The 25,846-nt window shown below is 45.3% G+C and overlaps 2 protein-coding genes across 2 annotated transcripts in view; one reads left to right on the forward strand and one right to left on the reverse strand.

The window, feature by feature from the left end:
* RAD54L (RAD54 like) lies at positions 1-24,318 on the forward strand. The gene is made up of 18 exons (XM_010595327.3): positions 1-636; positions 744-830; positions 2,267-2,386; positions 8,385-8,445; positions 9,555-9,690; positions 10,161-10,230; positions 10,345-10,633; positions 10,905-11,029; positions 13,513-13,663; positions 17,592-17,718; positions 18,686-18,760; positions 18,901-19,031; positions 19,568-19,678; positions 19,848-19,971; positions 20,329-20,407; positions 20,722-20,901; positions 23,721-23,884; positions 23,982-24,318. Exons 1-18 carry the CDS (start codon positions 634-636, stop codon positions 24,190-24,192), a joined length of 2,244 nt encoding a protein of 747 aa, XP_010593629.1. The 5' UTR covers positions 1-633; the 3' UTR covers positions 24,193-24,318.
* The window catches only part of LRRC41 (leucine rich repeat containing 41), a 20,429-nt gene continuing 18,887 nt past the window's right edge, over positions 24,305-25,846 (reverse strand). The window contains exons 8-10 of the mRNA XM_003415578.4: positions 25,390-25,512; positions 25,089-25,164; positions 24,305-24,996 (exon numbers count right to left, since the gene is read on the reverse strand). Of these exons, the coding sequence (XP_003415626.2) occupies positions 24,777-24,996; positions 25,089-25,164; positions 25,390-25,512 (419 nt within the window). The 3' untranslated portion in view covers positions 24,305-24,776. The remainder of the gene's footprint in view (positions 24,997-25,088; positions 25,165-25,389; positions 25,513-25,846) is intronic.

Below are 25,846 nucleotides of genomic sequence, written 5' to 3' on the forward strand. Positions count from 1 at the left end.
GCTTTGGAAAGAGGAAGGTTAAGCGGGAGGTGCTTCACCTTGAAGACATCTCTGCCTCTCTTTTCATCGCTTCCTGCGATCTCCTCGTAATCCCGGGCCTTTTGCCCACCTGGACTCCTGCTCGACCGCCCTCAGTCCGGGCCTGGGATTCGCACTCCAGACCTGGGAACCCCGGCTTCCCGGCTTCCCCGGACGCTGGCGCCTCGCCCTGCCCAGGCCTCAGACTTTCAGCCCCACCTCTCTCTCACCTGGCCTGGGGTTATCTTTCCCCCTCCCACTACCCCCTCTTTTCAGTCTGACCTGGGACCACTATCCCCACTCTGCACGTTCTAGGATTCCACCTGCCTCCATCCCATCCAGACTTCTACTTATCTCTGCTTGGGACCCTTCCTCTTTTGCCTGCTCTCCCACCATCTGCTAACTGAAGACTGATAATCGCTCAGTTTGACCCAAACCCCAGCCCTTGGCTGGATTTGCGCTCCCTCCCCGTCCATGCCCCACGGTTTAATGAGCCCATGCTTTCAATAAAATAGCAGCCCTTGTTTTACCGGGCTCTGGTCCTGCATTCTCAGCTGCCGGGTGCCTTTGAGCTTTGGCTGATGGTACTTTACATTTCATGCTCCTGGGCCCAGGATGGTAAGTGTGGATCAGTGGGACTGGGGGTAGGTAGCCCTGTGCCTGGGTCTAATGGGCCCAAGCTGCAGGATCCCTGCAGGTGCTCAATTTCTATTCTTTCCTTTCAGAGGAGGAGCTTAGCTCCCAGCCAGCTGGCTAAGAGAAAACCTGGAGGCAAATCCTCTGATGATGAAGACTGGCAGCCGGGGGCTGTGGTGAGTACTCTGCCTTTATGGAAGGTGGTGATGCAGGGATGTTTGGGCAGAAAGGAAGCCAGACTTGGTTTCTGGGGTAACATGGGATGAACCTGGCCACTTCTTGAAGCCTTTTTTTTAATATATTCAGTAAACTTTTAATGAGTACTTACCACGTGCCAGGCATTGAACAAGATAATAAAATCTTCGTTCTCAGGGTACTCACAAGAAGGTAATATAGTCTCAGTTGTTGGGAGAGGGTATCCCAAAGCAAAAGAGCAGATTGGGTTGGGCCCTTTAATTACCTTGAGAAAAAAGGCCCCCCAACAGCAGCTAGCAGCCTGCTCTTTTTCTTTTTGCCCCCTGCCGAGTGTCACAGAACAGTAGTATGTTCTGGGCCTACCTTAGGGTCCTGAACTCACTTGGCCCATAGACTTGAGAGACGTTGTCCCTCCCACACTAGCTCATACTCAAGTACAGTATGTTCTACTTTGGACTGGGCCCTGTGCCTTGGAAGCTTGCTGAGGTTGGCTATGGGTAGGACCTATGTAAAACAAAATAAATAGGACAATACAGCGTGTCTTTGAGAAAGAGCAGTTCAGTGAGCAAGGGCTTGGCCACTGGAGCTTTCCTAGAGGAAAGGATCAACTAAAGAAGGACTAGAAGGGACTTTTGGGCAGTGAGTAAAAGCATGTAGAGCAAGGAGAATACCTCCCCCCTCACCCCCCCACCCATGTGTTTCAGGTGTGCCTTATAGAATCGTTAGCGGTTCATACACCTTGGCAAGCTGATGCAAGTGGGTTCTTGCCTCATGGTTTGGTGGGGCTTGGTTTGTAGTCACACTGCTTGTGTGAAGGTGCCTCTTCTATTTGTGAGGGAGGCACACTGACTACCCCTTGCCAGGTACATGGGTCTCAGACTTGAACTTGGGGTAGCATTCTGTGCACCTTAGTCATGAATGGTGCTGTTTGCTCCTGAAAATGTTTTTGGTGCTAGTGCGCTCACTGCCATGGCGTGGACTGACTGGGAAGTGGCCTCACTGGTGTGGGAGTTGGGGGCAGCTGTACTTTTGTCCCTACCTTGGGAGACTGAAGGAGGGAGGCAAACAGTTACACAATCATTCCTTTGGGCTTTTGGAGTGAAGATTTGGTGGCAGCATGGCTCCATGCTATTGGTAGACTTGTTCTTCACAGGCCTGCTTCATTCACTCTCCAATGTCCAGTTCCTCAGTTTATACAAGTTATTTAACCTTGTTAAGCTTCAGTTTTCTCACCTGTTAAATAAAGATGATTAAAAGTAAACCTATATTCTAGAGTTCTTGTGGAGATGATACAAGATAATGCATGTGAAGAGCTTAGCACAGTGTCTGGCACTTAATAAGCACTTTGAATGTTAGTTGCTATTATGGTGATCTATGTAGTCTTCTAGATTTAAACTTTCCCAATTCTGTCTCCTAGACTCCTAAGAAACGGAAATCCAGCAGTGCGACCCAGAGCCAGGCGTGTTTCCTATCGCCTTTTCGGAAACCTTTGACTCAGCTAACTAATCGACCACCCTGTCTGGATAGCAGTCAACATGTAAGTCAGAATAGCAACCAGCCTGGGCGTGTGTGTGCCCAGTTGTTTAGCCTAGTTAGTCTGCTGCCCTTGTAGCCTTCCTCACTGCTCTATAGAGAGACCTTGGTGGGGGCTTTGGGTCTGCCCACAGCTGTTGGGCCTGGGAGAAACATCCTTCCTTGGAAATATGTGCCTGACTTGGAGTCTCCCCTTGTTTATAGCTACATGGGCAGCAAATCCGAGGTGGCTCAGGCTTCGGCTGAGGACAGGCAGGGTAGAGGAGAAAAGGCCACAGGGTGTGTTGGAACTGGGATCATCATGCTAGCTCAGTCTCTAACTCTGCGTATGGCTTTAAGGAGGACCTGAGTCCTATAGTTTTCCTGTGATATCTCTAGTAAAGTCACAGTGAATCATCTCCATGGTATTAATTCTCATGATCTGTGCATTGTTGGCTCTGTGCATTATCTCACTTAATTCTGATTTTTTAAGATGAAGGAACTGAGTCTCAGAGAGCCTAAGTAATTTGCCTCAAGTTACAGAGTAGTCAGTGGGTGGAGCAGATCTGCCTAACTCCAAAACTTTTTCCACCAAGCGTTCTGAGGGAGGATTTGAAGGAAAAATGGGACTATGTTGATGGGAATATGTAATGGAGATTAGTCATTTGTGCATTCAGCAATCATTTAAGAACATTTTAGTACAATATTTGAAAAATACAGAAGAATATATGTAACATGTAAGTTACAAAACACAAAATAAAGCAAATATCTGTGAACCCATCATTCAGGACTAGAACGTTGTCAAAGCCATATGTGTTCCTCCTTTTTTCCATTCCCATTGTGGTAACCACTATCCTGGATTGTGTTCATCATTTCCTTGCCTTTTTTTTTTTTGATAGTTTTACTATATGTTTGTAGTTCAGTAAGTAGTACATGGTTTGTGTTTGAGATTTAAAAAATGGTGTTAAAATGGTATATAGTCCTCTGTAACTGTTTTCACTCAATGTTTATAGGATTCATTCAAGTTGTTTTATGTAACTGACATAAGTGCAGGTTTGGTAGGAGTACAGGACGGGGGGCCTGACAGTCTGGAGATGGGGAAGACCTGAATCAGAAAGGCATGCTGATTAAGTCCTGAAGGATATGAAGGGTTAGCCAGGTGAAGGGAGTAGGAAATATTCTAGATAGAGAAAACAGCCTCTGTGAAAGCCTGGGAGCAAGACAGTGGACATGCCCTTAAAAAGGTTTAGTATGGCTGGACCAGCTGAGGGTGTTGGGGAGTTGGGAGATGGTGATGAAAGGTGAAGGTCGGGGAGGTACACACAGAGGCCAGGAGTGGAGAGTCTCGAAAGTCATGCTAAAGAGTTCAAACTTTATTTAAGGATACTGAAGAGCTTTTAAAGTGTTTTAAGTGGGGGCGAGGGCTGCAGTAGTGTTGAAAATCCACTGGAAGGGTGGAAACTAGAAGTAGGGAGGCCGGTTAAAAGGCTATTGCCGTTGGATGGGCAAGAGCGGTCTGTGGCCTGGACTTGGCTATTTGGGGAGTGGGGCTGGGCAGAGTGGGTAGATCTGAGAGATACTTAAGGCTCCCGAGTGGAACGACTTTGGATTGACTGCTTGTGGGGAGGAGAGGGGATACTTGACGAGGAAGTTGAGGTTTCAGGCTTAGGCAAGGCTGATAGGTGATGGTGCCATTCGCTGAGATACGGGGCACAGAGGACGAACGGGATTCGGTGGAAGAGAGGTGAGCAGCCACGGTGCCTAGGGCCCAGGATGCTTTTAGGGAGCCATGAAAATATTTTAATTTCTTTTAAAATCAGAAGAAAAAAAGTAAGTACATAATAATGACTCCAGCCTGGATTTATATATGTATATATATATATATATATTTTGTTGTTGTTGAGGGTATACACAACAGAACGTATACCAGTTCAACAGTTTCTACATGTGCAGTTCAGTGACATTGATTACGTTCAAGTTGTTCAACCGTTCTCACCCTCCTTTTCTGAGTCTTTCCTCTGCCATTAACATAAACTCATTGCCTCCTAAGTTTCCTATCTAATCTTTCATGTTGCTGTTGTCAATTTGATCCCATATAGATAGATCTTAAAAGAGCACAATAATGCTCGAGGCAGACATTCTTTCCTAGCTAAGCTAAACTACTGGTTTTAAGTTAAAACTTCCAACTGGAAAGACTTTGGATTGATTGCATGTGGGTTTGTTTTTAACTTAAAACTATTTGATTTTAAGACTTCAGGGGTATTTTTGGTTTAAGGTTCAAAGATTATCTCAGGACAATAGTTTTGGGGGTATATTTGTCTTTATACCAATATAGTCATAGAAAATAATTTTTAATAATTCTTCATAGAGGAGGAGGCCCAAAAGACAAAAGTGCCTAGAACTTACAAAAGTCATCCTGTGGCCCTGGAGATGAGGACTTTAGCTACAGACAGGATGAGTTTAAGGTGCCTGTAGGATATTCAGGATTGGAGACAATTGTAAATGTGGGTGTGGAGCTTAGGAGTGAGGTATGGACTAAAAATAGATTTGGGGGTCATTAACCTAGAGGTGGACTATCTGGGTGGTACAAATGGTTAATGTGCTTGGCTGCTAACTGAAAGGTTGCTGGTTGGAGTCTACCCAGAGGCACCTCAGAAGAAAGGCCTGGTAATCTTCCAAAAATCAGCCATTGACAACCCTACAGAACACTGCTGTAGTCTGACACATGGGGTTGCTATGAGTTGGAATTAACTCCAAGGCAACTGGTGATTTAGCTTAGAGATGGTATTTGACACCTTGGAAGTTTTGGAGTGTCAGGGTGAATGAATATGCAGAGTCAGAAGAGCTGAGGGCTGCTAACCAAGAAGTCGGCAGTCTGAATCTGCCAGAGGCTCCTTGGAAACTATGGGGCAGCTCTACTCTGTCTTATAGGGTCGCTATGTGTTGGAATCGACTCAACGGCAGTGGGTTTCGTTTTTTTTTTTTTTTTTTTTAAGAAAGGAATGAGAGCATGGTCTCTTCCCTGCTTCTGCCACTGAGTATTACCAGACCCCATCCCGGAAGGTGGGCCATTCCACATCTCGGAGGCCATGCTCCTCACATGTTTTGACTGGAGGTCTTCATATTCCCTGCAGAAACTGTGGCTCCTGAGTTCTATTCAAAGCCTTGCTTTTTAAATTTTAATTGATTTTAGTTAAAAAAGCTAAAATCTAGCCTCTTATACCAGTAATCTTGAAAATGATAGTTTTAGAATTGAAAGCAGAATTGATGCCAGATTAGAAAGGAAATTAGAGTCCATCTCTTTCTTTTTCTTCCCCCATGACTTACGGGTAGCTTTTTGCTAGCATCCTTCATATATATGAGATCCTCATTATCATTTCAGCTCATACTTATAATAATGCTAATTAAAAACTCAAAAGATTTTATTCAGCTCCAAAGAAATGTACAAATAAATGGTTTGGGCTTTTCCTTAACCCTGCCTTTGTTGCCTTATTTAGTGTGATAATGAAGCTTGGTTCTTCACATTCCTTTTCTATCTTCCAACAGATCACAAGATATATTCATTATGTTTCCCTATTTAAAATATATTGAGTTTCTAGAAATTTGTGGTGATCTGTATGTGTGAAGACATGGGACAGAATACAAAAGTAAAAAATTCAGGGTAAGATGGGCTTGCTTTTTTTTGCTATTAAACTACCTTTTTGCTAGAAGGGAGTTTTTTTTTTTTTTTCATTACTGCTTTTTCCACTAATGTATTCCCATTAAAATTACCTTAAGGGTTTCTACTCTTGATTTCTCCTTGCTCTCTTGGGTTCTAGCTTTGCTTTTTTTTTTTTTTTTAATAATTTTTATTGTGCTTTAAGTGAAAGTTTACAAATCAAGTCAGACTGTCACATATAAGCTTGTATACACCTTACTCCATACTCCACTTACTCTCCCCGTAATGAGTCAGCCTGCTCCCTCCTTCTAGTCTCTCCTTTCATGACAATTTTGCCAGTTTCTAACCCTCTCTACCCTCCTATCTCCCCTCCAGACAGGAGATGCCAACACAGTCTCAAGTGTCCACCTGATACAAGTAGCTCACTCTTCATCAGCATCTCTCTCCAACCCATTGTCCAGTCCCTTCCATGTCTGATGAGTTGTCTTCGGGAATGGTTCCTATCCTGGGCCAACAGGAGGTTTGGGGACCATGACCGCCGGGATTCCTCTAGTCTCAGTCAGACCATTAAGTCTGGCCTTTTTATGAGAATTTGGGGTCTGCATCCCACTGATCTCCTGCTCCCTCAGGGGTTCTCTGTTGTGTACCCTGTCAGGGCAGTCATCGGTTGTGGCCAGGCACCATCTAGTTCTTCTGGTCTCAGGATGATGTAAGTCTCTGGTTCATGTGGCCCTTTCTGTCTCTTGGGCTCATAGTTATCGTGTGACCTTGGTGTTCTTCATTCTCCTTTGATCCAGGTGGGTTGAGACCAATTGATGCATCTTAGATGGCTGCTTGTTAGCATTTAAGACCCCAGATGCCACATTTCAAAGTGGGATGCAGAATGTTTTCATAATAGAATGATTTTGCCAATTGACTTAGAAGTCCCCTTATAGCTTTGCTTTTTTTGAGACTCTCAGGCTATCGTAATTCCCCAAAGGGCTCAGCTGTGTATGGAGCAGAACTTTCAGTGAGAATTATCAGTTAGCTCAGGAACTGGTGCTATGGACTTCCCTGCCTCTTCCTCTGCTCCCACAGCCCAGTCAGTGCTGATTCCAGGGCTGTCGCAGAGGCTTCCTGCAGGTCCTGAGGTAGAGGCCAAACACCACATACCAGGGCCACCCTTCTCCAGGACCTGCATGTGTCTCTTCCTGTTACTCTTGTTCTACTTGCTCTTTCTTGGTGATGGGCTTGCCTTCGCTCTCATGTCCCCTCTCTCGTGTTGTTTCCTCTCTTATGCCTTCCCATGGCAGGAAGGTGCTGGTTCAGGCTGATCTGCTGGGCTACGCTCAAGTAGGTCGGGTAAGGAGGCCATATTGCCCACCGGTCACAATGGACCCTGGAATCAGGAAAGACCTGCACTGTCATGTCTTATGAGACATGGGAAAGTGACTTAACCATTCTGAGCCTCAGTTTGCTTATCTGTAAAATGGGGATGCCAATAATATATGGACCTCTTAGGCTGTTGAAGAACCAAAACCCACTGCCGTCGAGTCGATTCTGACTCATAGCAACCCTATAGGACATAGTAGAACTGCCCCATAGGGTTTCCAAGGAGTGGCTGGTGGATTCAAACTGCTGACTTTTTGGTTAGCAGCCATAGCACTTAACTACTATGCCTCCAGGGTTTCCATAGAACTGTTAGTGTGCATTAAATGGTAACATGAATGCAAGGGGCTTAGCACTATGTCTGGTATACATTGTTAGCCATCATTATTGTTGTCATTGTCTCTGTTATTATTTTACTATTACCACTACTTCCGTTATTCCTACTACTGTTACCCTTTGAAGGGCTGTTTAGTTCTCAAGGAGGCTGGAATAAGTTTTAGATGCCATAGGGGGAATTGATGTGACAAAAAAAGGATTGTGGGATATGCTTGGGAAGATGTAGCCTGGTAGGACAGTGGTTGGACCCAGATGTTAGAGCTCCCTGTTAATATTGGGGTTGGATAAGTTTTGTGGTGTTTGCTCCTCAAGGTGTTGCACCCTGGGAAAAAGCCAGGTGTTCTCACTGGAACGGTCTTTCATGAGCGAATAGATTCTGAGCCTTATGGTTGACCGAGTTTAGACACTCACCAGTGACACTGTGCTGTCACTGGATGTTTGCAAAATCTTACATCAAACTCAAAGATGAAAGCTGTTGAACAAAACTGGTATAAAGCACAATCTCCTTATGTTTTAGATTCATCTGGGTGATACAAAGTGAACATACATTGCTCTGACTGTGTTTTGATCCTTAAATAGGCAGTTCAGACTGCGTTTGTAAAAATACTGTCACATAACATCTTCGGCGAGTCCTGAATCCATTTCTCCTTTTTCTTTTAAGGAAGCGTTTATTCGAAGCATTTTGTCGAAACCTTTCAAAGTCCCCATTCCAAATTATCAAGGTAAAATCAAGACTTTTCTATTTTTTGGGCCAGCCATGTGTGAATGTCCTTAGCTTAAAACTGAAGATACCAGCCCAGCAGTGGTTGTGAATGGGGTGACTCTCCTGAGGCCTGCATGAAGGCTGTTTGATAGCCTCAGCAAGGGTTTCCAACACTAACTGCCCCTCATCTTGCGGGGAAACTCCCTGGAGGCCAAGGTGGCCGATGGGCCTGGGCTTCATTTAGAGTCTAAGTGAGTTCAGTAGCATCTCCTTTATGAGGTAGACTGGGTGGGAGGCTTGTATTCTGCAAAGGTTTTCTGTGTCCTACGCAAGGTATAACATTTTCCTAAAACTGGGACTGAGGGGAAGAAGGTCAGCTCTCAAGATCTCTCAGACTTGGAAGGTCCCTTTAGAGTTTCAGACTTTCCCAGGATTGATGTGAATTGAGATGAACAAGACCCGACACTTCAGAAGTTTGCAGTTGAATGGGAGAAATAAAATAGGAAAAAGCTCTGATCTGAGGCAGACTGGGATAATGGTCAGGTGTTGTTGTTGTTAGGTGCTGTCGAGTTGGTTCTGACTCACAGCGACTCTATGCACAACAGAACAAAACACTGCCCAGTCCTGCGCCATCCTTACAATCGTTGTTATGCTTGAGCACATTATTGCAGCCACTGTGTCAGTCCACCTCGTTGAGGGTCTTCCTCTTTTCCACTCACCCTGTACTCTGCCAAGCATGATGTCCTCCCCCAGGGACTGATCCCTCCTGATAATATGTCCAAAGTATGTAAGACACAGTCTTGCCATTCTTGCCTCTAAGGAGCATTCTGGCCGTACTTCTTCCAAGACAGATTTGTTCGTTCTTTTGGCAGTCCATGGTATATTCAATATTCTTGGCCAACACCACACACAATTCAAAGGCGTCAACTCTTCTTCGGTCTTCGTTATTCATTGTCCAGGTTTCACATGCAAATGGTCAGGTAGAGATGCACAAACTGGGTTTGGAGAGGTTCTTGGAGAGAGAGGGTCTTATGGGAGCCCAGGAAGTGCTGTATGAAGGAGAGGCTTTGAGCTGGGCCTGCTGGAGCTCCTCAATAGAGGCTCAGCTGACAGATTTTTCGTTTCTAGGTCCTCTGGGCTCTCGGGCATTGGGCCTCAAAAGGACTGGGGTCCGCCGGGCCCTCCATGACCCTCTGGAAGAAGGTGCCCTGGTTCTGTATGAGCCTCCTCTTCTGAGTGCCCATGACCAGCTGAAGCTTGACAAGTATGTACATTGGTTATTTCTTGAGCAGCTCTAGTCTTTTATATGTACACATAGCTGGGAGGGAGGAGGGCATTTTGGTATGATTTCTCCTTGAGATTGGCATATTTTCAGAGTGCCGTCAGGACTATTGCACCATTCAGAGAGTGGGTAGTTGGGGAAGGAGAGTGCCTGGAGAAGAGCATGCGGTCATGTCCAGTTAGTAAGGGTTTTTTTTACCACTTCTGTTGCTGCCTTCCTGCCATGCTCACTCAGGGGAGCAGGAGGGGCTGAGGTGATCACATAGGAAACCCATCCCTGCTAACTTTCTAACTCCTGGAGCGGGAATTTTCTATGGTTTGTCTATTAGGCCAAGAAGGTCTTCTCTAGCAGGTAGCTGCCGCTATTGCCTCTGGATCAGCAGGACACAACTTCCTGAGGGCATGCCCTTGCCCGTATCTGAGCTCCATGTTTTCTTTGCTGTAATTTTTCAGGGAAAAACTCCCTGTCCATGTGGTCGTTGATCCTATTCTCAGTAAGGTCTTACGGCCTCATCAGAGAGAGGTAAATGGGGTTGGAGGAAGGAGGTATGGGCTGGGGGCTGAGTCTGGAAGACTTTTATCCCTGGAGTTGTGACGGTGTGGGTGACAAGGTGGGCTAAGTGCTATTATTCCCCAGGGAGTGAAGTTCCTGTGGGAGTGCGTCACCAGTCGGCGCATCCCTGGCAGCTATGGCTGCATCATGGCTGACGAGATGGGCCTGGGCAAGACTCTGCAGTGCATTACGTTGATGTGGACGCTTTTGCGCCAGAGTCCAGAGTGCAAGCCAGAAATTGACAAGGCGGTGGTGGTGTCACCCTCCAGTCTGGTGAAGAACTGGTACAATGAAGTTGGGAAATGGCTTGGAGGGAGGATCCAACCTCTGGCCATCGATGGAGGCTCTAAGGACGAGATAGACCAAAAGCTGGGTATGGAGCCTTAACAGACAGATATGGCTGAACTCTTCTAGCCAGCATGCTGATTTCCTTCTTATGTGTATGCTCACTTATGACAGAGTTGAGGGTGGTACAAGGGTGGAAGAGAAGAGAATTCCCATTGAAAATAGTTGGTTATTTCCAGTTTAAAGAACTGTCGAACTGTTTTCTCCTTTAAGATATTCTAACAGTTGAGCACTGAGCTTTTGACTAATTCCTTGGGAATATGCATTTTTATGTTCCCTTGTTACCCTTCTTATTGTAGAAAGATTCATGAACCAGCGTGGAGCCAGAGTGCCTTCTCCCATCCTCATCATTTCCTATGAGACATTCCGTCTTCATGTTGGAGTCCTCCAGAAAGGGAGCGTTGGTCTGGTCATCTGTGATGAGGTACTTAACTCTCAGCAGTTTGGGTTGTAGGAGAAAACCTGTCAAAGTGTCCTCATTGAGCACTCCATTCAAGAGCTATGCTAGTCACTGGCGAGTGCTAGGACAGGATGATTCCTTGGAAGACACAATTGAAAGGGAGAGCCCATGGTACAGTCTACCATGAGAGGGAGCTCAGAACTCCCAGGAGGATGAAGTTCTGTGGGCTGATTGGTTTTGCTCTTTCAGACAATGTTCCTAGACCAAAGAAGGACCTTAAAAAATGGGAGGGATCTGTATGCATGGAGGGACATGGCACAGTGTTTAGGGGAGCAGGTTCTAGAGTTAGACCAAAAAAACCAAACCCGTTGACGTCAAGTCAGTTCCGACTCATAGTGACCCTATAGGACAGAGTAGAACTGCCCTGTAGAGTTTTTCCAAGGAGCGCCTGGTGGATTGGAACTGCAGACCTTTTGGTTAGCAGCTGTAGCTCTTAACCACTATGCCACCATAGGGAGACCTATATTTAAATCCTGGCTCTGTCACTTACAGTTGTGTGACCTGGACAAATGACTTAACCATCTGAGCCTCTATATCTGCATCAGTAAAATGGAGTAATAATATCTGTCTTATAGAGGATTGTCATGAGGATAAAATGAGGTGATTGAGGGAAAGCTTTTATCACAGTGCCTGGTATGTTTTAGGAGCTTGGTAAATGTCAGCTCTGGTTTTGATTATAGGCTAGGGTGACATGTTCCCATGTGAACAGAAGCACAGAGATAGGAAAGCCTGGTGTGGACAGTCCATACACCTTGTAGTAGTCTGCGTTTTCTCACTGTCCTGTTTTATGAACTGACTCTCTTCTCTGCATAAGGGTCCAGGCTGCCTTTTGCCACGCTGCAGCCCCCTGGCCCTCCTTTCTACTAGTTTACCTTTTATTTGTCAGCTCTCTCAGTTGTCAGAGACCTGGGGAAGCCAAAGTCCTGAAAGATAGTCAGCCTACTCCAGGAGAAGAGAGTTTCTCCTATTCAGACCCTGGAAAAGGAAGGTGCCATCCAAGGCTTTCATGTTCCCAACACTCATAATGGCTTCCTCCCAGCTGACCCTCTCCTGTGGGATACACTGTTCTTCGTAATAACTCTCGTGTACAAAATCCTTGATCCTCACAGCAATCTGAGGTAGGCAGGGAAAATCAGACAACTTTGGGTCAGCTTTGGCTTTGCCACTTACAAGCATGAATTTGAGCAGATCTATCAATATAATCTTGGGTAACTCTTCACCTTTCTGAGCCTCAGTTTCTTTACTGTAAAATGGGTATTATAATTTCCACTCATTTAATTGTCATTTGGATTATAGAAAAGAATATAGTTAAAGTACTTAATGCAGTACCTGGCACATTAAAAGGGTTCAATAAATAGTAGCAGCTATTTTTATGTTCAGACTGCCATAGGAGCATAGAAGTAAGAGACCAACAGCCTGAGGTCACTGAGGAAGGCTTTGCATAGGAGATGACATTTGAGGAATTTGTCTCTGGAAGGGCATTTTAGGCAGATGAGTAGCAAAGGCAAAGAGACATAAGGAAATCCTGTGTTAGGAGTGGTGAGGAGTTAAGGCTTCCTGGAGCATCAGAGTATGACAAGTGGTGGAGAGTGTTAAGAGAAGTTAGTGGGGTTTTGAATGCCAGGCTAAGGAGCTTGGACTTGGTCCTATAGAAAGAAGAATCAGGAGAGGGTCTCTGTTTAATTGCATTATGAAAGGCTGACCAGAGGGAACAAGGCTGATTAGTTTGTTCATTCTTTGACTGGTGCTTTGAGTTTTGGGCACCTAGCCCAGTGTGGGCTGAGTGGGGGCTGGGTATAGAGAAGGCACATGCTTGATCTTGCCATACAGCCATGGGGAAAGAGGGAAGGTAGTAAGGTCCTCTTAAATTTTCTTGGAAAAGGCTAGAGAGAGAGAAATAAAGTTGTGTGTGGGGGTCAGGCAGGGAGAATTGAGATTGGGGAAGAAATGCAAGGGAGACATAAGGAGGCTCTTTAGATATACATGCTGTGTGGGTTCTGGTAGAAAGAGAAGCTTTGGCTAAGTCCCTTTTGCACTGACAGCCTAGACAAGGCCTGGAGGCTAATACAGAAAGCATCCTGTTCAGAAGGCTCTGGGTTGGTTGAGCCAATGGGGAAGAAGGACACCCTGCAGGCAAGGGTCTGTAACATGGCCTCAGGATCTCTGAAGAGGATAGGGAGGCTGCTAAGGCTCTAGAGGTAAGGTATGGGAGGGAAGACATGAAATCCTTGCTTTATGGGTTTAGTACTAGCCTGGAAACTTGAGGTCTCTCCCTTGAGTCTGACATTTCTCTCCAAGCAACTCTGTCTTGCCGCTCCCTGCCTGTTTTCCTGAAGCTTTGGGACCTGTAATGTTTGACTCCCCTTTTCCTGTCTACTCAAGATCTTGCTGCCATCTGGGGATACCACACTGTGCCCAGGCCTAAGTGAGAACTGATTCCCTTGCAGGGACACAGGCTCAAGAACTCTGAGAATCAGACTTACCAGGCATTGGACAGCTTGAACACCAGCCGGCGAGTGCTTATATCCGGAACCCCCATCCAGAATGATCTGCTTGAGTATTTCAGCTTGGTACATTTTGTTAATTCAGGCATCCTGGGTAAGAATCCAGCCTTGTCTGCCATATTGGAGAGGAGCCTACCTTAGCCTTGGGAGTATAACTCCAGCTGAGGAGAGAAGACTAGTTACGTGTGGATCACTAGGCATTCTTACCGGAAGGCTTTTCTTGCTGTGGAGTAGCAATGCCATTGGGAACCTTGGCTCTGTTGAGCAACACAGCAAGGCCCACTTTGGCCATTTTTCCACTGTGGAGATGTCAGATGTTATGCAAGGCCTAGTGTCAACTATGAACAGGTATTGAAACTATGACTCCAACATTTTTGGTCCTCATATCCTAGCTATCTTACAAGAGTTTTGGCTTCAGTGAAGACTGTCTTGGGCAGTTCTTGCACATAGATATTTGTGGAAGGGTTTGCTAATGGCACCCTAACTTGCAAGGACAATCACTTGAGGCAGAGAACTTGCTGAGTGGCAGAATTATCACAAGGTGAACACATTCATGTAACTACCACCAGATCAGTTACGGCCGCCATCTCAGAAGTCCCCCTCCTAATCACTATTCTCTCCTTTCTCCCCAGAACGAAACCCTCTCTTGACGCTGTAGATTGGTTTTGCCTGTTTTTGAACTTTATATAAATGGAATTATACAGCATATATTCCTTTGCATCTGGTTTCTTTTGTTCAATGCTATGTTTATGAAATTCATCCATGTTATTGTGTGTAGCATTAGTTTGTTTTTATTGCTGAACACCATTTCATTTTATGAATATACCAGAATTTATTCTATCATTAATAGACAGTTGTTTCTAGGTTTTTATTCTTTCAAATGATGCTGGTATAAACATTTTCTTACATGTCTGTACATGATAGTGTGCACTCTGTTGAGTATATGCCCAAGAGTGGAATTGCTGGGTCATATGTCATGTATGTGTTCAGCTCTAGTGCATACTGTTGAACAGTTTTCTAAAGTGGCTGTACCAGCAGTATATGAGAATTCCAGTGTCTCTACATCAGGAGTGTGGTAGGAATCAAGATTCATTTTCTTCCATATGGATATCCAGTTACGAGTGCCATTTATTTTAATGACTGTCCTTTCCCTACTACTTTGTAGTGCCACTTTTTTCGTAAATCAAACATCCATGTGTAGCTCTATTTCTAGATTCTATTCTGTCCCATTGGTCTATTAGTCCACCTGTCCTTTTCTGCCTTCATTACCGTAGCTTAATAAGTCTTGATATTTGCCATGGATTGAATTATGCACCCCCCCCAACCAAAGTATCAGTTTGGCTGGGCCATGATTTCCAGTATTGTGTGGTTGTCCTGCATTTTGTGATTGTAATTTTATGTTAAAGAGGATTAGGGTGAGATTGTAACACCCTTACAGAGGTCACGTTCCTGATCCAATGTAAAGTGAGTTTCCCTGGGGTGTGGCCTGTACCACGTTTTATCTTACAAGAGATGAAAGGGAAGCAAGCTGAGAGTTGCGGACCTCATACCACCAAGAAAGCAGTGCTGGGAGCAGAGCCCATCCTTTGGACCCGAGGTCTCTGCAGATAGTCTGGGGGGAAGATTGTTGAGAATGCAGACAGAGAGAGAAAGCCTCCCCCTGGAGCTGACGCCCTGAATTTGGACTTTTAGCCTACTTTACTGTGAGGAAATAAATTTCTTTGTTAAAGCCATCTACTTGTGGTATTTCTGTTACAGTAGCACTAGATGACTAAGATAATATTTATTAGTGTGAGTCTTCCAGCTTTATTCTTATCCTTTTATATTGTCCTGGTTGTTCCTGGCCCTCTATATTTTAGCTTCATTTGATAATATTGTATGGTTTTCTGTAAAGAAGTATATCTTTGGTTAGATTTATTTCCAGTTTTTTGATGTAATTATATGGTATCTTTCTAAATTTTTATTATTTATGATTGATTGTTGTTGGTAGATAGAAATTCAATTCATTTTTGTGTATTGACTGGACCTGGGCTGATAATCTTTGTATCTGGCAACTGTGCTAAATTCGGTGTTGGTTTGAATAGTTTCTATAGATTGTTTTGGATTTTTCTACGTATATAATCATGTCATCTGCAAATAATGACAGTTTAGATCTTCCATTCTAATTCTTATACTTTTCAGTTCTTTTTCTTGCTTTATACGCTGGTTAGAACTTATATTACAGTGCTGAATAGAAGTAGTGACAGTGGACATCTCATTCCCAATCTGCAGCAAAGAGGAAAACCTTCCGTATTTAACTACTAAATAAAATGTTTGCTTTATTTTTTAATAGATATTTAACAGATTAAGGATGTTTCCATCTATTTCATTATTAGTTTCCTAGGAGTTTTAAAAACTTTTTTTTTTTTTTAAATCATGAATGGGTGTTGAATTTTATTAAAATTTTTTTTGGAAGCATATCATGAGCATATGATTTCTTCCCTTATTGTATTAATGTGGGGTTATATTAATTGATTTTCAAACATTGAGTTAATCTTGCATTCCTCAAGTAAATCCAGCCTGGTGTGATAACATTATCATTTTTAGATACTACTGAGTTTGGTTTGCTAATATTTTGTTTAGGATTTTTACAACTATGTTTATGAGAGAGATTGGCCTGAAATTTTCCTTCCTTGTAATGTACTTGTCAGGTTTTGGTATCACGGTTATGCTAGCCTCAAAAAAAGGTTGGGAAGCGTTCCCACTTTATCTTTTCATTAGAAGGGTTTGTGTAATATTGGTGTTATTTCTTAAATATTTTTATGAATTCACCAGTGAAGCAGTCTGAGCCTGGAGTTTTCTTTGTGGAAAAGTTTTTAATTATGGATTCAATTTCTTTATTCGATAGAGGATTATTCAGATTGGTTATTCTTGTTTCTGTTTTGGCAAATTTTTTGTTTTTCTAATAATTTGCCCAATTCATTTTAAAATTTATCAGAGTTATCTTTTCATTGTCTTAGAATTTGTAGTTTGACTTTATTTTTTTCATTCCTGATATTGGTTATCTGTGTCTTCTTTTCCCCCCACCCCCAAGTCTTCATAGGGGTTTATGAATTTTATTAGTGTTTTCAGAGTACCAGCTTTTGGCTCTGTTGACTCTATTTAACATTTTGAGATGGATACTTGGAAAGACTTCTAAGCATGGCTTTAGCTGCATTCCACAAAGGTTGACATGTGTGCAGAAATCTCCCACTATGATTGTGGATGTCTATTTTTTACTTCTGGTTTTTGCTTTATCTACTGGTGCAGTGGTTAAGTGCTCAGCTGCTAACTGGAAAATCTGTGGTTCAAATCCACCAGCCTCTCTGTGGGAGAAAAGTGTGGCAGTCTGCTTCTCTAGATTATAGCCTTAGAAGCCCTATGGGGCAGTTGTACTCTGTCCTATAGGGTCACTGTGAGTCTGAGTGAGGGTTTTTTGTTGCTGTTAGGACAAATTTAGAATTGTTATATCTTATTAGTGGATTGACCCTTTTGTCTTTATGAAATGTCCCTCTTTATCTCTAGTAATGTTTCTTGCCTTAAAGTCTACTTTGTTTGATATTCATTTAGCTATACCATCTTTTGTTAGTACTTCAGTGGTATATATTTTTATATTTTATCTTTAACCTTTCTGTATGTTTATGTTTGACATGTGTCTCTTATAAATAGCATATGGGTTTTTAAAAAAGAATTCAGTCTGACAATCTTTGTTTCTTAATTGGACTATTTAAAAAACAAAACCAAAAACCCAAGTCTACTTATATTTAATATAATTAATAATTTAGTCAGGGTTTAATCTATCATCTCACTTTTGGCCCTTCAAGTCTCCAGTGTTTTTGGTAGTTCTCTGAACCTTCAAACAGAAATTGCTTATATTTTGTTCAGCTTTGTTGTTCTCGGCAGGAAGGTTGTAACAAGCTAGTCTGCCATTGCTGGCAGTGGGAAAATCATCCTTCCCCCCATTCTTTAATGCTTTCATTTTTCCCTTTCTCTCCTGTGCTCAGGGACTGCCCATGAATTCAAGAAGCATTTTGAGTTGCCAATTTTGAAGGGTCGAGATGCAGCTGCCAGTGAGGCAGACAGGCATCTAGGAGAGGAGCGACTGCGGGAGCTCATCAGCATTGTAAATAGGTAATGGTAGGGTGAGTGGTGGACAGAACAGCACCCCTCCTCTGATACCCACAACTGAGGTCATCAGAATTGCCTCCCAAGCCATGTGAGGCCAGTCCTTTGGGGCCTCAGCCTCTGGGTTGGGATTTTAGGAAGGAAGTACGATCTCTTAACCCCTGACTATGGCCAGCTCCCTACTCACCTCCTGGCCTGGGCCCTGTTCTCCGATTTTGGGCTGCTTCCCAACCTACTGAGAAAGCTCTTCTCTGATGCTGGTGGAGTTTCTGAGCAAAATATCCCTTGGAGCTTCAGAAGCTTCCTGTCTATCTATCTCAGACCAGACTTCCCTTCTCAGGGCTCATAGCCTTTCTGTGACAGACGGGAGTAGATCTGAAGGATGGGTGTCGCTCCTAGGCTAAGAGGGTTTTTTTTTCATGGGGGCCACATAGCCCAGGAGGAGGTACATCCAGGACTTCTGTTGTAGGTATGCACACTTGCTCCTGCTCTTCCAAGCTGTCTGGCCACCTCTCTCTCCCAATTTTAGATGGTAGGAAGGAGAGTTAGTATGCCTGATCCATGTCTTTCCTGGTCTTCCAGGAGATATGGGCTTAATTTCACTGAGCCTTAGGCCCTGTGGCAGGCATTTGGGCTAATGAAAGCAGAAACTTCCCTAAGGACTTAGTGGTTTGCAGCTTGCTTGCTGGTCAGAGCACTGTGTTCAATGGGAAACCTGGGTCTCAAAGACCAGCCAACCTTTTAGAGGAGAAAGAGTTGTCAGTCTAAGCTAGACTGTTCAGAGGGGTCTCTATTCCTATGACTGACACTCTGATATAGATATCTTTGCCATGGGGCTGATGGGTCTTTGCTACAGGGTTGACATTTGATACTACAAAAGGGTCAGTCTTGGTCCTTTGGATGGTAGCTGTTATTGTAGCAGTTAGCATGGCAGTTTTATAAGCCCCTGGACTTTTTATCTTTTTTTGCCCAGGTGCCTGATCCGGAGGACATCTGATATCCTTTCTAAATATTTGCCTGTGAAGATTGAGCAGGTGGTTTGTTGTAGGTACTGAACTCAATTGAGGGGTGTGGAGTGGGTGAGTAAAGGCTAAGCCCCTGAGGCATGGCTGGGCTCTCAAGGTGTCCTCAGAGACTAGAAGTGTGGTCCAGCCTTTCCTATTTTCCTACCCAGCTGCCTTTTTTCAGGCTGACGCCCCTTCAGATGGAGTTGTACAAGAGGTTTCTGAGACAGGCCAAGCCAGCAGAAGAGTTGTGTGAGGCCAAGATGAGTGTTTCTTCCCTTTCTTCCATCACCTCACTAAAGAAGTTATGCAATCGTAAGTTGTACTCGTACTCCGAGGACATCTGTGAGACTGAGCAAAGGAGGGAAGTCTCCTCTAGATGGCCTAGTTGCTTTTGCTAAAACTTGTTCAGTCTTCAGAAGAGTGACATATAATTCCAACCCTCCCCAAGGCATGAGTCCTGCATTGTGTACTCTGTAAACCAGACCCTTTGCTTTGTAGCTTATTCTCCGTCCATCTTGATGTTTGGGGGTGTGTGTGTGTGTGTGTGTGTGTGCGCGTGCGTGCGTGCGTGCGTGTGCGCGCACAGGTGCATATATAGGCATATAAAATATTGGGCAGGAGGAAAAATAACAAACCTTGCTGTCTCTGGTATAGCTCCCCTTCTTGGTGGATGAACATACTAGTGAGCAAGATTGTCCATCATGGTCCGAGATGGTACTAACTGCACACTGCTGGGATTTGAGATTGTGGAAACCAAGCAAGTCTAGTGCTAAGGAAAGCTCTCTAGGTTAGACTTCTAGAGAGGGTTCTAGTGAGCACTGAAGTAGAAACTTTTTTTTTTTTCCCAGATCCAGCTCTGATATATGACAAATGTGTGGAAGAGGAGGATGGCTTTGAGGGTGCCTTGGACATATTCCCTCCTGGTTATAGCTCCAAGGCTCTAGAGCCCCAGCTGTCAGGTGAGCCCTTTCTCATCAGTCTTTGGGCTCTTCTGAGAAGAGGGTGGGAATGGGGTGGGGGTTGTCTCTTTGTGCTAGAGCTCTTCTGTCTCAAGGCAGGATATCAAGAGTAAGAATCCTGGGCCACTGGGAAGGCCCACTAGGGGCTAATGGTTGCTGCTCTCCCCAGGTAAGATGCTGGTCCTTGATTACATTCTGGCCGTGACCCGGAGCCGAAGCAATGACAAAGTAGTGCTGGTGTCCAATTACACCCAGACATTGGACCTCTTTGAGAAACTCTGCCGGGCCCGAAGGTAGGGAGAGCCTAAGCAGGCTGTCAAAGGGGTGTCTCCTCTACTGCCCCCCTAAGATTAGGTGTTCTCATTGGTAGATATGGACCAAGATGTGGGTGCAGGAAGGACTTCCAAGAAGATGCCTGTACCCTTATTGCTTGATGACTTTAGCTCCATCTCCAAGCAGAACAGCCCCTGATCCTTTAGATACTTCCACAGGGCAGAGTCACGGACTCTAGCTCCCTGTTCCTTCCTTTGGGAGTTTAGGACCTCGGGCTGTACATGAACAGCCTCAGACATGGTTCAGTCCCTTCAATAGCACTGGCTCCAAGGGGTTCTGCTTCCTTCTTGGGTCTTGATCTTTGGATTCTTCTTTAGGTACTTATATGTCCGCCTGGATGGCACAATGTCTATCAAGAAGCGAGCCAAGGTTGTGGAGCGCTTCAACAGTCTGTCGGTAAATGCACAGTCCCTCTCCCCACACCACCAGTGCTGTAGCAGCAGAATTAAGGATTGATACAGAAGCTATAAGGGGGCTCTGCTTCAGGGTCTCCTTGATTTTTTTGGTAGGTGTGGCTGAGTTGGGCTGGTTGGTGATGGCTGGGCTGGGAACTAACTTTGTCAGGTGTGAAACTGGCCAGTAAGCAGACAAAATATGGTTCTCACGATTAGCCTGAGCATAGGAGTACCAGAGGAATGAGGAAGAAGCGGTGGCTGGACTGAGCAGGCTCCCAGTTAGGCTGCAAGAAATTCTTTTTCCTCTCTTCCCAGAGCCCTGACTTTGTCTTCATGCTGAGCAGCAAAGCTGGGGGCTGTGGCCTCAACCTTATTGGGGCTAACCGGTTGGTCATGTTTGATCCTGACTGGAACCCGGCCAATGATGAACAAGCTATGGCCCGGGTCTGGCGCGATGGTCAAAAGAAGACTTGTTACATCTACCGCCTACTGTCTGTAAGGATGGTGATAGTGGTGAGAGTAGGGGTGGGTCATGGAACAAAACCTTCAGGACCATCTTGGGTGGTTTTTCAGTGCCTCTCTGTGGCCCTTCTGCCTCTAGCAGTAGCCAGACCATGGGCTTAGCCTGGAGCCCTTGATTCTTCCCCCACCCTACTCCTCCAAACTTTTACTATGCCTTCTAGGTATGCGTTCAGTGGTAAACAACCCTACGGGCTCATCCTTTCACAGGGCACCTGCTTTCCCTCATACCTGACTTCTCCTGTGCCACTTGCCTTATAGTCTTCTCCATCCCATGTCCCATGGGGCTAAGAAGTGGTATTTGCACTCTCCAGGTTCTCAGTTACACTTTCAGGCCATTCATCCCCAAGTTCGTCCTTTGAAGCTCATGTTGTCTCACTTGAGGATCCTTTTTTCTACCTTGTTGCAGTCATCTATTTTCCTAATTCATCAATAACTCTGGGTACCAGCTTAGCTATTTTTCCTTCCCCAAATCCTTCTACCATCCTCACTGACTTCAAGGACCATACAGTTATTCAGCACTCTAGCCTTCGTGTTTCCTTGACCTCATCTCTAATGGCTTCCTCAACTAATTACTCTCAAGGCCACACTCTGAAACTTAAAACTTTAATAGCTGTCATTCTACTCTCACCTCCTGTCCTTCTAGCTCTCATGTCTTTATACCCGCTACATCTTCAACCTAATGTCCCTAGAAACTGCCCCTATCCTATCTCCCAATCCATCACCTCTCATCTGGCTTGACTTCCGTTTCTATCCAGCCTGATCCTCACTGTGCATTCTTTCAGCCACTCTTTCCCTAATACCTACTCCATTTGGATCATTCCTGCAGTTGTTAGCTTTTACATAATTTTGCATTTACAGACTGGCACCACCACAAATTCATGTTCTCCAATTTGAGCTGGGCCTTATTTCATTTCCTTCAACAACCTCTTTAAGCCTTCACTACTTCCTTCAAGTTTACTACCCAGCTAACTCTGCCCCTCATTCTTGCTGCAGAACATCTTGTCTTTTACTTCACAGAGAAAATGTAGGCTGTCAGGCATGAGTACACTCACCTCTCTTCCATAGATATCGACACCTGCTTTTCCCTTCCCGTCTCAGGATTCCTTTCTTCTCTATTCAAGGCTCGTCCTTTCAGCTCTGCTCTGGATCCCATTCCATCGTTTCCTTTCTTAGTTTGTTACATTATCCTTCTCTTTTATTCCCCTGAAGTCTATAACTGAGTTTAAATAGCTCCCACTTTAAAAACAAAACATTTTTTAATTCTGTTCTACTCTAGCAACCACCTTGGGTTACTTTCCATTCACTGCTAAGTTCTTCCAAAGCCTGAAGATTAACCTCTTTACGTCCCCATTTTCTACTCATCAGACCTTGTCCGTGGCTTCTACCTCCTTCTGCCACTGAAACATCTCTCGAGTGCACAGCTGACTTCTTAATTGCCAGAATAGGAGACTCTTAGTTTTGGTTTCCTCTTTGTGTATCTGAAACTGTTGACTCTACTACTCCCTTCTTAAAATTCTCGTCTTTGGAAACTCCATTTCAGTTCTCCTACTTCTGTGATTACATATACTCATTATGTTGATGAGTCTCTAACTAAATTTTTAGCCCAGATCTCTTACCTGACCTCTAGACCCATGTTTCCACCACCTAATATAAATTTCCACTTGGATGTCTTATGAGGACTTTAGATGTGTCATGACTAAACTCCTTCTTCTGAATTCTGTCGTTTAATGGCTCCATTATCTATTCAGCTCAAACACGCGAATCATTTTACTAGACTCTTCTCTGCCTCCTAACAACCAGATTCCTACCATTTACCTTTGATTTTTGCCTTACTGAAATCTCTTCAACCTTCCTCTCCATCTCTGCATTCCCTGCTAAGGCCAAAGTCATCTTTCACATGGATATTGTCACAGCTTCCTAATTCTTTACCTTTGGTCTTATCCTCTCTAACCCATTCTTCACGTACTGTTTCCAGAATGAGCTTTCCCAAAATTCTGGTTTTGCTTTTCACTTGTCCCTTCAACGACAAGCCAAGCTCTTCAGCCTGGCATTCAGAGTTCTCCGTAGTATGGCCCTTGCTGACCTTCCCAGTTCCAGCTGTTATACTCCCACTATCTTTTAGTCCAGCTGAACTCCTTGTAGTCCTCCAAAAGGCCAGACTTGTTCCTTTGTTCCTATGCTAGGAGTGCCTTCCCTTGCAAACTGCCTATTCATTTTTCAAAATTCAGCTGAAAGATAATCTTTACTTTCAAACTTTTCAACATTACTCCACTCTACCATCCCTCCTGTGGGCCCGCGGGTATCCTGTATAGATTTCTATCATTGTACCAATTTGCTTGTATGTCTCTCTCTCCCACTAGTCTTATGAGCTCAAAGATAGGGATCATATTTGATTCTTCTTCGTATCCTAGTATTAGCACAGGGCCTGGTATAGAATAAGTACCCAACTGATATTTGTTGAATGAATGGGAGAGACTTGGGCTTATTGTGGAGGTCTGGTAAAACTGCTGGAGATGAACCCCAGCTCCCCCCGAAGGGGAATTTAGCTAGGGCCTGACAACATCCATCAATATAGAAAATAGCCCAGGAGGCCAGACATGCAAAGCCATGTTCCCAGGAGAGAGACTAGGAAAGTGGGGGTTAGCTGAGCAGAGGTACTGCTACAGGACTCTTATTTTTCATTCATTCCCCCCCTTCTCTAGGGTGGCTGTAGTTTCAATCCCTGGGTTTCCCTGCATCCTCTTCATGGGGGTAACTTAGTTCTTCCCTTTCCCTCTGCCCCCTCCCCCAAGGCAGGAACCATTGAGGAGAAGATCTTCCAGCGTCAGAGCCACAAGAAAGCACTGAGTAGCTGTGTGGTAGACGAGGAGCAGGATGTGGAACGCCACTTCTCTCTGGGCGAGCTGAAGGAGTTGTTTACCTTGGATGAGGCTAGCCTCAGTGACACACATGACAGGTAGGTGGAGAGTACCTTTGCTGGCCTTTATCTCTGAGCTCCCTGCAGAGCATGGAGATGGATCTGCAGTGACCACAGCTCTTTCCTCTGCCTCTAGGTTGCACTGCCGCCGCTGTGTCAATAACCGTCAGGTGTGGCCACCACCTGACGGTTCTGACTGCACCTCAGACCTGGCTCAGTGGAACCACAGCACTGATAAGCGGGGGCTCCAAGATGAGGTACTCCAGGCTGCTTGGGATGCTGCCTCCGCTGCCATCACCTTCGTCTTCCACCAGCGCTCCCATGAGGAGCAGCGGGGGCTCCCCTGATAACCAACTGTTCTGGGTAGAGCTGTAGAGGGAAGATACAGGGAAAGGGGCTCCCTGCCCCACAGGGTTCTACTTCATTTTGTTCTCTGGGAGAAGAATCATCAAGAAGGGCTGCATGATGTTTGCCCAAAATTTATTTTATAAGAAAACTTTTTTGGTTAAAAAAAAGAAAGGAATAAAGGTATGAAAGGGACTGAGGCCTGGGAGCAGCATAATGAGCCCAGCAGGGAAGAGGTCTGGTAGTGGGCACTCCTATACTTCTCTAAAGCCTGTGTACCTGCTTGAAGAGGGAAGGCAGGAACCCTGGGGCAGGGAGAGGAGGGCTGTTCTCAGCAAATGTGATGACCACTGTAACCTCTTGGCCCAGGGTACTGAGCGGGGCCCAGAGGGTCTGAACTCAACTTTGGAATGCCTTTGCTGGGCTGCGTCAAGGCCTCCAGGACCTCAGTACAGGGGAAGAAGGGAAGAAGAGGAAATAGTGACAGAAGGAGAAAGAGTTGGTGGTTGGGGGTTCTGGGCAGCCCATGCCTCAAGCCCATGCAAGCTGATGGTACTGAGCATGGGCCTGCAAGGTACGGGCCCCATCACATGGTGCTGACATAATCCGCGAAGGCCTGGGATGAGTCCCATGAATCGCTAACCACATGGCAGGTGGCCCGGAGCCGCCGGATGGCTTCCCTGGCTGTGACTGCATCCTGGTCCAGCCAGTTCTGGAAGAGGCGCAGGTGACCAAAGGCTCCACGGCCCCAGCGCTCCAGCCGCTTGGCGAACTCCAGAAGCCCATCTGGCTTGATGCAGTTGGAGCTGGTGGGGGCGAGATGGATTAGATACCCAGGAAGCAACTAATCCCTGGTCTGTGCCCCTGCAGCCCCATCCCTGGGCCCCTCCCTGTGTACCTGATGTCTAGCTGACAAAGAGAGGAAGATGAATCCTCTGAGAAAACATCCGCTAGGGCCAGCAGGCCAGCATTCCCTGGGTAGGAGAGAAGTATCTGTTACCTCCACCCAAAAACATGGATCAAGGTATCCCAGCCCAACTCTGACTGCAGAGAAATGGCCCTGCCAATTCCCAAATCCCCAATACACAAATATTTATGTTCCTACCCCCGTGCTCTGCGTGGAGAGGTCCATGCCCCACCCAGTGAGTTTCTGAGTCAAAGGCCTCTCCCCCTCCCCCTCCCTAGGGCCCAGTCCCCACCCAGGCGGTTCCCTGGCAGCCGAAGGCCCTTCAGTGTGGAGTTGCCCTTCATAGCAGCAACCATCTCAGGCAGAAATTGGGCTGGGCGCTTCTCAAACAGACGGCAGAAGGAGAAGGTAATCTCTGTCAAGAGAAATTAACAGTATATTCTGATGGCTGCATTAGGACTGGTACTGCCCCTCCCCTTCCAGTTGGCCCTAATAGGGGGTGTGAACATGTTATGGGGACTCAGAAAGTGAAAGGAATTTGTCCAAGACCCCAAGGAGGGCTGGAACTAAATCAGAATTCAAACTTGAAATTGAGCCTAGATGTTCACTGTAGGTAAGTCCTCTGCATGACCAATTCTCCATTCACTTCCTTTTTCCCCCTATCCTTTGACCACTGACCACCCTCTATGGAAGTCTAGAAGGGGAGCCTGGCACAGCACTTTTATTCCTCCTCACGACCACCATTTTTG

The sequence above is a fragment of the Loxodonta africana genome, chromosome 3 (genome assembly GCF_030014295.1).
Source record: "Loxodonta africana isolate mLoxAfr1 chromosome 3, mLoxAfr1.hap2, whole genome shotgun sequence".
Taxonomy (NCBI): Eukaryota; Metazoa; Chordata; class Mammalia; order Proboscidea; family Elephantidae; genus Loxodonta; species Loxodonta africana.

Bases quoted from the DNA above. Each gene is read 5' to 3' on its own strand.
- RAD54L (XM_010595327.3), top strand. The intron at 19,972-20,328 runs GTAGGGAGAGCC...ATTCTTCTTTAG, and splicing joins AAACTCTGCCGGGCCCGAAG to GTACTTATATGTCCGCCTGG. The intron at 23,885-23,981 runs GTAGGTGGAGAG...CTCTGCCTCTAG, and splicing joins CTCAGTGACACACATGACAG to GTTGCACTGCCGCCGCTGTG.